Raw genomic sequence first — 13622 nt, 5'->3', positions numbered from 1 at the left:
CAGAAGGGTGGAACCCGTCCATCGGGCACTGGTTACATCCATGACAATAAGTGTCCATAGGACAGCTTCCTGCTGCATTTTAACAGAGGCAGCTCTCCATGTAATGATCTGGCTCCGTCTCCAAGTTATATGTTAGAAAGATTTAGAAAGATTGAGAATCATCCTAGCACATTACCCAAGGAAGGGCCTCTTCAATGGGTTTCCTTACCTTTGGGAGCCCAGGGACGGGTTCCTGGGGTCACAGTTAGCATGTGGCTCACACACGTGGGCGCTTAGGTGTGCAGGATTTCCTCGTGGATCCACGTTCCCCACAGAGCTAAAGCCATTGTGTGAATCTGATGGGGAAATGGGGGTCCAGACTTGCCCTGAGTTACCCATTCATTCTTCATGTGTCCACTGAGCAACCACATGTCCCTAGCCCACCTGGGCACTCCAGGCCCAGAGACGAGGGGGCACTGCCCTTGGTGTCAGAAAGGACCAAGACCAAGATGGGGGGAGGTGTTTGTGCCAATACATATGTGCCAGCAAGTGTGAGAAGGTGAGGGTCAGCATGAGCTTCAGAGAAGTGGTCATTCTTGAGTGAAGTCTTAAATGACAAGGGAAAGGCATTCTGAACCAAAGACACAGACATGTGGGATATTTGGAGGACTGTGAGTGGCCCACCGTGGCAAGACCGGCTGGCGGGGCTCCCCAGGTAGAGTTCAGGAGACCACGTTCACACATTTGGTCTTGACCCCGCAGGCTACTCCGTGAGTGCCAGGAGTCTCCTCTCTGAGCGGAGGGGAGGCGCTGGGCATCTGGGACTCAACCACTCTCTTCTCCTCCGCAGTTTGTTGAAGTCGAAGGACAGATCACGTCCTTGGTCGATCTTTACCCATCCTTCCTAAGGAAGGGTTTCCGTCGGGAAATCTTCATCGCCTTCATATGTAGCATCAGCTACTTGCTGGGGCTGGCGATGGTGACGGAGGTAGGTGGCTTTCTCACCTGGCCCGAGGGACCTCCTCTTGCAGGGCTCTTGGTGACCTACACATGCTTCAAAGACCAGTCCAAGGCTGTACTGCCCCTCCTCCCACTGGTGGAGGCAGTGGCTAGGCTGCAGCACCGAGATGGGTTGTCTCCCGGCCCCACCCAGTTCAGGGATCCCACCCTGCCCAAGGGACCTGGCCTACATTTCGGGCAGCAGGAGACAGCTCAGGACCCAGCAGTTGACCCAGACTTCCCAACCCTTTCTCCTGTTACCATGGCAACACCTTGGCCACCCCCTGCCCTCCGTCTCTCCCTCGTCCCAGGATGCCTGGGAGAGAGGTGCTTCAGCCGAAATCCATTTTAATGGCAGCTCTTTTCACCCACGACTGTGCCACAGCCCTTCTCAGGCCCGGAGGGGAGGTGGAGACATTCAAAAAGATAAATGCAGACCTCCTGGTAGATACCACCGGCGGTGCTGGGCCTGTGCAGTCGGCAGGGAGTGTGCACTGTTCAGAGGGTGGGCGGGGCCCTGAGGAGGCTCCATCCAGAAGGAAAAAAAGATGCAGGAACAGTACAGTGTCTAAGGCAGAGGTGGGCCAGCTGTCTAAGAAGAGGCAGCAGAAAAGAAAGATTCTTGCGCTAACATAAACACGGAAGCCTGGCATAGGCCTGGGGCCTGCTGTCCTATGCTCCCCTCCCCACCTACCACCCCTCATTCTCCAGCAAATCACTGCATTTGCTCCCAAACTCCGTTCAGGTTTCACATCACCACTTTTTCCTACTGGAAATGCAAATGACTGTTTCTCTAGAAATGTCTTTAAGAAACACACACACACGCACACACACACACACGCACACACACGCATGCACCAAAGGCAGATCACAGCTCCACACTGAGCAGTTGGCTTTCACTGAAGTATCCTCTGTTGGCCCCGGTTAGTTTTCAGCACCTGCTTCCGGAAACCCATCATTTTTGCTGAGGAAAACATCTTTTGCTTTCATTTTCCTGTGTGTATTTGTGTGTGTTTTAAGATTTTATTTAGTTAAGTAATCTCTGCACCTAGCGTGGAGCTCGATCTCAAAACCCCAAGATCAAGAGTCGCACGCTCCACTGACTGAGCCAGCTGGGCGCCCCTGTGTGTCTGTGTTTTTTAATTAAATTTGTCAAACATGAAGTTGAGCATCTTTCTACACATGTATCTAGTCATCATAGTCTGTGCCCATTTTCCTCTTGGGTTTTCTATTTCTTATTGATCTGTCAAAGCTCTTTATATATTAAGGGAATTAGATACCAAATAACAAGTCAACCTTCTCTGGTTTTTTTCTTCATAGGGTGGCATGTATGTGTTTCAACTCTTTGACTACTATGCAGCTAGCGGTGTATGCCTTTTGTGGGTTGCATTCTTTGAATGTTTTGTTATTGCCTGGATATATGGTGAGTACAGACTTTGGCATATACTCTCTCAAGTCTCTTCTTTGGGTCTCTGTATTTAGAAGCTTCCAAAACAGAATTCTAAGGGGAATTCACTCTGAGTTGAACACAAAGGCTTTCCCTACTTGGCATTTCCCCTCAAGGCTTCCCCTTTTGTACAGAAATAATATCGTTGTGGCCACATGACATATTCTCCCCATGCTAAAGGTGCAGGGTGTGACTGTATGTTTTGAGAAACACAGAATTTGTCTGTTCAGGGGGTAAATCTATGATTTACTGCTCTGGGACCCGGACATGGTCTATTTTAATCCTCTTGAGACCTTGGATTGGCCACACCAGGATTTGGGGGCTGCCTAAGTTTGCCTCAAAAATATACGATGCCCAGTTACATTTGAGTTTCACATAATTTCAGATGAACATCTGCCACTCTTGGATCTATGTGGTGTTGAGCAGCAGGGACCTTGAGCAGACCCCCGAGTCCCCCTCGTGGCCCTTGAGCCCCTGCTGTGCAATTCCCAGGGAAGATGCTGGCATTGGACACAGTGTCACTCTCTGTCTCCCTCTGTCTCTCCTAGGCAGCGATAACCTTTATGACGGTATTGAGGACATGATTGGCTACCGGCCTGGACCCTGGATGAAGTACAGCTGGGCCGTGGTCACTCCAGTTCTCTGTGTTGTGAGTTCTGCCCTGCCTGGCTTGTGGGTGCTAGCCTTTTGTCCATGGGGCTTGACCTTATCACCTCCTGAACCATTTTTTGCTCAGCACCTGCCAAGCACTGGCCTGTAACAAGCCCAGTGACACCTCTGCCTGGGAGAGGTGAGGCAGTAGGCTGCTCCCAAAAGTTCCTTGAGATGAGTTTTGAAGAATAAGTAAGAGCTTGTCGGGAAGAGAAAATAGAAAGGGCATTCCTGGCAGAGGAACCAGCCTGGGCCGTGCAAAGGCAAGGCGTTGCGGAAGAGGAAGGTGTGTCGGGGCATGTCAAGAAATTCAGGGGGTCCACAACAAAGCACATAACCTTTCCCCAAGCCCTTCTGGAGCTTGTGAGCTCAGTTTGGGTCACTGATCCAATTGAGGGGCCTTTAGGGTGTCAAATGGAGAGAGGTCATAGACGCTGGAAGTGTGGTGTTTCCATGGCAGGGTGGGAGTTGTGTCCAGAAAGGGGAAATCCCAGCAAAGAGATGCTCTGGACTCTCCCAAGAACAAGGAAGCTTCGTACCCACCCAGGACCCAAGGGCAGTGATGTGCCACATTCCTCTCCCCCCGCCCCCCCACCCCCGCGCCAGGTTTCCCTTGCCCGCCATCTTGGAATGCAGGTTAGAGTATGCCCAGACACTCCATTTCAATCTTTTCCCCAGAGGTTCTGGCAGAAGGGAAGTCCTCTTCTTCCCTGTCATTATTTGAAACCACTTGTGAGCTTTGGAGCTAATTGCAGGGGAAGACATCTGCTAGGCCATTCTTGGCTCGTGCCATGAGGCGCACAAATGGCAGAAATGTTCCTTGCGTTTAGGAACCAGGTGCTGAGGGATGAACAGGCCCTCCCCTCAGTGACCCTGCTCTCAGGGCCAGAATAAATCAACACGGCCGTGAACTCGCAGTGTGCACCTCCCTTCTCTTGGGGCCCTGGTTTCCCCCGTTTGTAATGGCAAGGAGGCTCTGCAGTGAGAGGTGAGTGACAGGCAACAACCTTAGGTTTGCTGTCATTTAGTATGGCTGTGGCCTTCTCATCTGAGGTGCATGTTTTCCCCACAAAATGCAATAAGCTGTAGCAACCAGCAGCCACAACAACTGGCAAGTTTATCGTGGGAGATGAATTTAGTTGGGTTCAGAGCCCGTGTTCTTGTCCTCACTCGACAGTGGTTTGTGAGCACCTCCTGTCACCACTCTGTCCCTCCCTGAGATGAGGGAGGGGTAGATCAGAGGTAGGCTGTATCCCCAGGCAGTGGGATGAGGTCACCCTAGTGGAAAGAGGAATGTGAAGGGGCAGGTACTAAGCTTCCTCGTGCTGGGAGAGCCCAGAGTAGCGCTCTCCTGGGCCCCATCCCAACCTAAGCTACACCCCACCCTTAGGGATGGAAGCAACAACAGGGCCAGGCAAACGGTAGTTGCCCCCGGGAAAGTATCTGTAGCCTAATGCTCTCCCTTCCCCTGCCACCAATTCTGATTTATGTGGATTTGTCTTCCCGTCAAACCCCAGTTATTAGATAATGAAGATTTAAGTCCTTTTTACGTTGTGGATCCATCCAAGGCAATCCTGGGTCATATGTGAGATGCTATAATTTTGACCAGAAACAAGCCCTGGGCCCTCCCAACCAGCCTTATGTGCTCTTCTCAGGGAAATGTGGACTTTGCACAGGCTTTGGGGCTCAGAGCTCACCGCACCCCACTGTTCATGGATACTGATGGTCACTGGCCACTGGCTTGGGCTTGGGGCTGGACACACCCCCACAGGGCAAGACCCAGGTCTACACCCTGTCCTGGGGGTCAGGGATGGAGATGGGTGAGTGGGGGAAGGGAGGAAAGGCTTTCACCCAGGCAGCTAACATTTATTATGCACCTGCTGTGTACATCTGGAGCTGCACCAGGTGTTAGAGAAACAGGGGAGCAAAAGAGACGTCCTGCTTGCCCTCGCCGATTCAGTTAGGTCGGGGGAGCATGTGTGAAGAAGCAATTATAACCGTATGCTTTCTGGGAAGGAAAGGTATGGTCACCTGACAGAGTCCGGGCAGGGCCTGGACACGTAAGACGAAGACAGGACCATTCGAGCTAAATGAGGATGGAGGGTAAGGGCTCGAGTCAAGAGAACAGCCTGTTCTAAGGCCCCAGGGCATGCAGCTTAAGGAGCTGGAAGGATCTCAGGACAGCTGGAGTGCGGACATGGAGAGGGGGTGGCAGGCTGGTGAGGGGTGAAGGGGCACAGCTCTTGGCTAACGTTGCTGGCCGGACTGAGGGACTTGGACTGGATCCTGAAGGCACTGGGGGACCATGGAAGGGTGTTGAGCAGGGAAGCGACGTGGTCAGGTTTGCCCCAGAGGAGGTCCTCAGGCAGCCGAGTGAGGAAGGGCATAAGGCCCCTTGAGTGGGCCCTGCCCTGCTCCTAGAGCCCCCTGCTCCTGATGCCAGGGCCCCCCTGACTGCCCCATCTCTCTCCACAGGGATGTTTTATCTTCTCTCTCGTCAAGTACGTACCCCTGACTTACAACAAAGTCTACGTGTACCCCACCTGGGCCATCGGGCTGGGCTGGAGCCTGGCCCTGTCCTCCATGATGTGTGTCCCCTTGGTCATGGTCATCCGCCTCTGCCAGACGGAAGGGCCGTTCCTTGTGGTGAGCACGTGGGGCCAAGGCTGGATATGGGGGTGCGGGAGGGTGAGAAGGGAGAGGGTGAAAGCCAGCCACTGGCTGTCGGCTGTTCCATTTGCTGTGTGACCTTGGGCACGTTGCTTGCCCTCTCTGGGTCCTAAACCCGTTGCCTGCCCCCTGGAGGGGTTGAGGTTGTCAGCAGGCATGTGGGGAAACAGGAACAAAAACAGTTCACATGGACGAAGGCTCTGGTGACATTCAGAGCAGAACTGTGGCAGGGCGAGGAATTTGCCAAGCAGAGAATGAGAAGTGGAAGGGTGTGACGCTTGGTATGTTCACAGGGAAGGACAAGTGATAGCGTTTGGGCAGCAATGACATGTTCTGAGGGGGGCAGGTGAGTGATGAAGCTTGAGAGGTGACAGTAGCTTTGCATGTCAGGCTAAGAGGTAGGGCTTTATCCTGGGAGCAGTGGGGACCATGGTGCTGAAGCAATAAGACAGGAGACAAGGAGCTGGGAAGGAAGCCTGAGCTCTACCCAGAGGCCTTCTCTTACCCTGGAGCCATGTTCTGGATAAGCCCGGCCCATGCTGGTGTCCCCTTCCCCAGATCTGTGGCCCCATCTGCTGCCTGAGACAGGCCCTCAGTCCTCCAAGCTTCTGTGCCTGCCAGTCTCCCACCCCGAGGTCCCCTCCTTACCACCAGCCCCTCAGAAATTTCTCTAACAATACTGCAGATTCCAGGCTGTGGCAAAAACTGGGGCTCTTTCCAAGAAATCCTTTTCTTAGAATCTCTCTTAACCTTTGGGCTTGGGCCAGCTCCAAGACTACACTGTTTTGTTCTGGACTCTTTTTATTGTTATTCTCTTAAAAATCTGGAGCCAGGATGTCCTGGGGCCCTGGCTCCCCCTTGGGCTGGGCCGGTTTCCTTGTGGGCAGAGGAATGGCCTGGAGGTGGTGTTGGTGGGGGGAGAGGGGTGGCTGGGCAGAAGGCACCAGCCTTCCCTAGACAGAGGAAGCAGGCCAGGGTGTGCCCGGGAGGAAAACATGAAGCCACGAAGCCGGGGTCTGTCTGAGCTGGGATAGCCCTTGGGCCCTTGAGGTGTTCCTGCAGCATCAGACCCATTGTAATTTCTCAGAGGACACAGGGAAGGACCCCAGCACTCAGCCAGAATGCTGATAGGACCTGTCATTTGTGAAAATCCTGAAATAGGGGGTCTGGGGACAGATCTGTGATCGCTACGGTCCTGAGCCCTCCACATGTCCCTCCCTGCCCAACCCCCCCCCCCCCCCCGCCGTTACCTCTTGCAAACCCAGCCCCTCCCTGGGAATATCCAGAATGTCCCTACTGCCCAGAAACTAATGGGTTAATTGGGGCAGAGCAGACAGTCTTGGATGTTTGTTCCAATTGGTCTCTGCCCACAGCAGCCACATATTTCAACCCTGGGGGACACCTTACACTAACTTGTGTCCCTTCAAAGCCTAATTTTAAAATATTGTTCCATCCCAAGTTCAGAGGTTTGATGAGAATGGGTTTTGGTGGGGTGGGGGGGGCAGGGAGGGAAGGAGTGTGTGGAGGGGGGGAGGAGGAGGGTGTGGGTGAGGCCTCCTCCCAAACTTGCACCTCATGGTTGCCTCCAAGCCAGGTGGATAGCCAAAGCGCTGTCCTCTGAAGGCATTTGAGCCACCATCCATCTGTTTGTCACGTGCCCCTCGACCTCCCGTCTGCGCTCCCAGCCATGAGCTTCTCCCTGAGCCACATTTGTAAACTGAGAGCTCCGTCCCGGGGTGACTCCCCTTCTGTCCGCACCTCCCATATACGTGGAGTCCCGGGTGGCTGTCTGGCATTGCCTGCCTCTCGTCCCACCTTCTGGGCTCACAGCTGTATAGAGAGGCAGCATGACGGCAGGGAGCCGAGCCTGCTCTCCTGCTGGCCCTCCGTCCCTTACCCTTTCCCTGGGGCCTCCAGGCTGGTTCCCCCAGAACCAGGCGGGGAACCTGGGCAAGGGAAGGACTCACTCGGGGCCAGGAGGGACCTGGAGAAGGCGATCGAAAGTTGCAGCAGGCAGCCATGTGCTCAGCTCTGGCCTGTTGTTACTAGTTGCCAAATCTTGCAAGGTTTTAAGAGCAGATGGAAATTAAATTTGGATTTTTCAAGTGAAATATGGTAGCTCTTGGGGCACCTGAGTGGCTCAGTCAGTTAAGCGTCCGACTTCATCTCAGGTCATGATCTCGCGGTTTGTGAGTTCAATCCCTGCGTTGGGCTCTGTGCTGACAGCTCGGAGCCTGGAGCCTGCTTCCAATTCTGTGTCTACCTCTCTCTGCCCCTCCCCAGCTGGCACTCTGTCTCTGTTTCTCTCAAAAATAAATAAATGTTTAAAAACATTTTTTTAAAAAAGAAATGAGATATGGTAGCTTTTAATAAGCAGCTTAAAAATTGTAATATACTTAAGTTGAATGTAAATGTCTAAAGAGAGGATTTTTTATTCACAGCTGCTTCCTATTTAAGTCTTTGAGTAGACCCTTGGCACGCGAAAGCTGGGGGTCAGGAAACCTGAGTTCCAGTCCCAAATCCGCTGTGGGTCTTCTGGGTGTCCTGGGAAGGCTCTTTCCCTCGCTGATTCTATGATCAGGCAACCAGCCAGAAGGATGAAACTCGTCCTGTCCCAAAGTGATGGGACAACTCTCATGAAGTCCAATCTCAGGTCCCTCTCTGAGGACCTCAGACACGAGCAGTGTCTCTGAGCCCCCAGCAGGGAGAACTAGATACCTGCAGGAGAATGGGAGGGCTATGCAAGAAGGCAGGAAATGCAGTTTACAGGTGGCTGAGGAGTTGGGGGTTTCTCCTTGGGGAAGGTAGGAAGCCAGGGGAGGCTCATAACCGTCTTCCTACCTCGGGCTTACAAATTGCAGAAACTCAGCTGCTTTGCAAGTCAGAGAAATCTGGGGATGGGGATTACAAGGAGGCAGATTTCAGCCTCGTAGGAGAAAGAAGTCGGAGCCAGGCGGTATGAGTCCCCCTGTCCCTGAGGTGTGCAGGCAGGGGTTGGCCAAGGAAACTACTGACAGGAATTCTGCCCTCATTCAGGGCCCAGAGGGACCTTAGAAGAAGCACCTTAGTTCAGCTCCTTCATTTGCTAGTGGATGAAATGGGAGGTCCAGAGACGGGGGTAGTTTGCCAAAGGCCAAACAGCGCACTGGCCGGGCTCGGAGGGGATAGACGACTGTGGTGAAGAGGGGAACTAGGACGCCTGACTTTCCTCTCTGCTCCCATCCTCTTCCTTCTCCAGAGACTCAAATACCTGCTGACCCCGAGGGAACCCAACCGCTGGGCTGTGGAGCGCGAGGGAGCTATGCCCTACAGCTCCCGCCTGGCCGTGAACGGCGCTCTCATGAAACCAACCCACATCATAGTAGAGACCATGATGTGAGCTCTCGGGCGCTCGGGCGGACGGGCTGCTTCCCTGCTGTTTACTAACATTAGATTCTCATAGGACCAGGTTTACAGAGCTTTCTATTTGCACTAGGATTGTTTTTTTTAATTGTCACAGAAAATGTTACTCTGTGTGCGTGCGTGTGTGTGTGTGTGTGTGTGTGTGTGGTATCGTGTGTATGTGTTTTTTGTTTTGATTTGGGGATATTTTATACAAAAAAGAAAACCCACCGGCGGATGTCCGGGGCGAGGCAGAGTTTTCATATTGAATTAGATGTATTTTATGGGAACTTGGTAAATTTTTCTTTGTATTTTTTTTTTTTACATATAACTATATATACATTTAGAGATTGTCATACACTTTTACCACTTGAATCGATCTTGCCAGCAACAGATCTCGTTTTCAAAAGCAATTCTTCGGTGCTTGTATAGCTGGCAGAAAGTTCTGCCCCCAAAAACACAGGGTGGAATTTTCCTGGACGGGAGACCCATTTTAAAGGTGTAGTACCTTCTCAGCCTGGTTCAGATAGAAGCATACAGCAGAGGGGAGGCCCCACCAGCCGGCCTGACCCAGAGGGGCTAGAGAAAGGAGGGCCACAAGGAGAGGTTTCATTGCACTTGTCTTAGCCAAGAAGAGAGATGCCAAATAGTGAATCAGCGCCTCCAGTCAAGGGACTGACTTACAGCTGACAGGTGAGGCCTTACAGCCAAAGTCTGATTCTCTAGAAACCGTTGCACCAAGAGCAAAATCCCGCCTGTTATTTTGAGATGGAGGGTGGATAGTCAGAAGGACTGTCAGATCGATTGTTAGGACCGTTCATCGGAGCGGGGGCAGTAAGAGCTCCCAAGAGGGTGCTGGGGAGGATGGAACCCTGACATTCAGGAGGCCTCGGGAGACTGCAGTCCCACGACTTCCCAGCTAGAGTTCGGGGCCGGCGTTGCAGGAGCCGCCAGCGGTCTCAGGGCTCCGACCCTCACATGGATGGGTCTGTTGCGTTTTAATGGGGTTCTATCAGGTTCTGGCCGGCCCCCCGCTGACCTCTCTCGCAGCTGCGTGTAGGAGAGAAGCATGATGTATTTGGTGAGGGACGAGAGGTGAGCCAGTGGACCAAAGGGTGTGGGCCCAGGCATTGAGAGGCCTGGTGTCAGGGAGGGGTGCTTTTCTTTCCTCAGCAATCCACGCTCAGCTCTGTCCTCGTCTCCCAGGGGCTGGGAAACTCCCGACACGCTCCCGGCTCAGGGCTGCCCCCGTGGGAGTGCCAGGAGTGCTTTTGGAGCCTCCCTGGATCTTTGACTTGGGCGAAGTGCTCCCAAACCCTCCTCCCTGTTCAGGCACAAGAGCAGCCCTTGGTGGTGACTCGGGAGATGGTGAAACTCTTCACAACTCCTGCGGTAGCTGGTGTTAGATACACACTATGTGGGGACCGAGGAGAGGAGGTGAGAGGGCATTTTCTAGAAGGGTGGGATTGTTCAGGGGGCTGGCACCCCAGAACTGGCTTACCCAAGAGCCTGTCTTCTCTGAACCAAGAGAGAAGGTACTCCACCTTTAAAATCCCGAGACGGACACGTCTCCGCCCCAGCCCCCATTTGGACCTAAACTGTGCCATTTAAACTGTCACTTCCAAGTTCAGAGTCTAAATACGACACGTTGTCACGCACAAATTACAGTGACGGCCTCATGGGGCGTGGAGAGTGGTCCAGCTCGGGTTTTCAGAGCAGGGGCTCTCTGAATCCTGGAACCCTCTCCCCAGATTCGGGAGGGGAGGAGCCTCTGGGGTCTGAGGGGCAGAGGCAGTTCTGAACCTCTTCTCTTTGTCAAGCATCCACATTTCACTGTTTCCAAAGCATATACTCTGCCAAACAATACCCAGTCCTATTCCAAACTGTTAACAATTCTGTGTTCCTGTTTCTCTATGTATTTATGGTTGCCGCTGTGTCTGATTTGATTTTGTTGGGTTTTTTTTCCTAATTTTACCGAGTAGCAATGTGACCTGTTTTCCTTTGTCTCATGGAACTTAGTGAACTAACCACTGTCAACGATTGGGGACAGGTGACACGTGGGGTCGAGGGGGGCCTGGCGTGCAGTGGCTGCCTGGGCATTTTGTGGCCATTTCAGGCTACAATGTCTCCCCTCTGGTGAAAGGCTACAGTATTTTGGGTTGGTAGGCAAATTGCAACATTCTGGAAATGGCCTGGGAAAGGCCTCTCCTCTTACAAAATTCGCAGACCAAATTCTAGACCAAAGACACATGCAGACCAAGTCCCCAGGCCCCGCCTGGAAGGAAGGTCAGCCACTTTTCCCAAGCCCGCTCCTCAACAATCGTCCAGTGCACCTGTCTCCAATTGGACCCTCTTGTCTACTCCCCTCGCCCTTGTGTTTCCGCAGAACTTGGCTCTGTGAGTACAAGGTGTGATGGTGCGTGACTTTTCTATGTCTCCTCATAAAGGAAACCTGTCATTGGAGCTCATGACTCTGGTCCTCCTGTCTCTGGAGAACAGGCAGCCCGCCCACTCTCTGCCTTGGGATGGGTTAGAATTTCCAGTGCCCGCAGATAGCCCAGCAGGCCAGCTCTGGAAGGGAAGCGAGGGAGGTGGTTAAAGAACTTGTTTTAGGATGCAGAAATGGGTAAGGGCCTCAGGATAAATCTCACCCAGGGAGATGCTTCGCCGGGCCTGGCATGGGCCGTGTCAGTCCCCGCGGTGGGCAGTCTTGCGTGGTCAGTGCCTCCCCGGTCAGCGCCCTTATAAAATGGGGGAAATGAGACCTGCTGTGAGGAAGAAGCTGGGCACGGCAAGCAGGGACTGGAGCCGGGCTGTCTGGAGTCCGTCTGGCTGCAGGTTCCCCAAGGGGTGTGTGATGAGTGGCGCATGTAGCTCCCCAGTGTTCTCCCTGAAGACCAAAGACGAGCCTTTATGAAAAAGGAAGCGCTCTGTCCCCCCAGCGTTCAGGGACGAGGAGAGCAGCACCCCCCGTCCTCTCACCATCCTCGGGCCAACTGGACCTCAAGCTGTGGCTCCGTGGGACCGACGACTGCCCTTCCTCTGGTAGGAGAGGTGGCACCCATTCACCCTGGCCCTGCACCCAACAGCCCTCTGTGAGCTAGGAGCTGACCTCCCTATGGCACGTGAGGAAACTGAGGCCCAGTGAAGCCGGTTGGTGTGCAAGAGGCAGAATCCCTTAGGCAGGATTTAGCCTGAGGCCGCGAGGGACATTCCCAGGCAGAGAAGTGAGTGGCCTTGGATGATTTCTGGGTGACACGGCCCCCTCTCTGTACCTGTGCTCCCTCATTCTTACCCCAGATCCCAGCGCACCCCTAGAGAAGGTGGCAAAGTCCAAGGGGAGTGAGCCACCCTCAGCCTAGCACAGGGTGATCTTGTGTCACCCGGTGCCACTGCACAGTGGTCCGGGGCCCAGCCAGCATCTCCCCAGCACTGCCCCTCTGGACGGGGAAATGCTCTGGGCAGCCAGGGCTAAAGGCAGACACTGCCTCCCTTCCCCTCCAGCCTCAGACACTGGCCAGGAAGGGACCCAAGAGAAACCCTGAGGTGGCTAGAGGTCCCATCCAGCCCTGAGCCCCAATGTCAGGCAGCCCCAGGCTGGGCTGTCCACGTGAATGCTATAAATAGCCCGGTGCAAAAATCCAACAGGCACAAACCAAACAACATCCCAGATATCAAAACGCAGAGAGGGGTGTGGGCAACCTGGAAGCCAGAGAACAGCATTTCCCTCGCCCCCAACGCCCTGTTAATGCCTGGCCCTCAGACTGCTGTTTTAATCGGAAGCTATGTTTCATTGTTCTCTTGGTGGGTGTCACTACAGACGTGTTCTGACAGTTCCCTGAGGAATCTTGTTATATATTTGGCTTCCAATTGAGATGTTGGCTCCATTTCTTTCTCCCCCCCCCCACCCTTATTTTTTACCCACTTAATTTTCGAATCCCTAGCAACTGTGACTCTGTATTTAGCACAAGAGAAAGCTGAGAACGTGGGTCTTGCCTCCTTCCAGAAATATGTCTGGCTCATCAGGACTTTTTTTTAAAACTTCAAAATATTTTTAAGATATTTTAAACTTTTGTAAAAAAAAAAAAATCAACCAACGAGAGACTCTTCTGAGGAGGAATTTGTATTTGAATAAGATCCTTGGTGTGTAATTCAGTCTTGCAGTATACAAGCTTTTGTGTATAAATGTTTTATGATATGAATCCCTGTATTTTGCAGGGCTTTTCTTTTCCTCTTTTGCTTTTTAGATAAATATGTATATCGATATTTTAAATTCATCTTTGCTTTTTTTTAGAGGAGTTTGTAATCACCTTATAACATGAAAATAAACATTTCCTTTTTAAAATCCAACACGTGTTGGTTCTGTGTTTTTCTTTTTTAATTTTTCTTTTGAGAGTGTGCACATGTGCAAGCAAGTTGGGAGGGGGGCAGGAGCAGAGAGAGAGAGAGAGAATCCCAAGCAGGTTCCACACTCAGCGCAGAGCCTGACTCGGGG

The 13622-nt window shown here is 52.7% G+C and overlaps 1 protein-coding gene across 2 annotated transcripts in view; it reads left to right on the top strand.

Moving 5' to 3' along the window:
• SLC6A6 (solute carrier family 6 member 6) overlaps positions 1 to 12999 on the top strand; it is an 87919-nt gene extending 74920 nt beyond the window's left edge. For both annotated transcript variants that reach the window (XM_042979586.1, XM_042979587.1), the window contains 5 exons: positions 830 to 967; positions 2299 to 2401; positions 2974 to 3074; positions 5552 to 5722; positions 8985 to 12999. In XM_042979586.1, the coding sequence (XP_042835520.1) occupies positions 830 to 967; positions 2299 to 2401; positions 2974 to 3074; positions 5552 to 5722; positions 8985 to 9125 (654 nt within the window). In that variant the 3' untranslated portion in view covers positions 9126 to 12999. The remainder of the gene's footprint in view (positions 1 to 829; positions 968 to 2298; positions 2402 to 2973; positions 3075 to 5551; positions 5723 to 8984) is intronic.
• The last annotated feature ends 623 nt before the right edge of the window (positions 13000 to 13622 follow it).

This window comes from Panthera tigris, chromosome A2, assembly GCF_018350195.1.
Source record: "Panthera tigris isolate Pti1 chromosome A2, P.tigris_Pti1_mat1.1, whole genome shotgun sequence".
NCBI classification, from domain to species: Eukaryota; Metazoa; Chordata; class Mammalia; order Carnivora; family Felidae; genus Panthera; species Panthera tigris.
The sequence above is the reverse complement of the archived record's forward strand: the minus strand, read 5'-3'. Positions and strand labels throughout refer to the sequence as shown.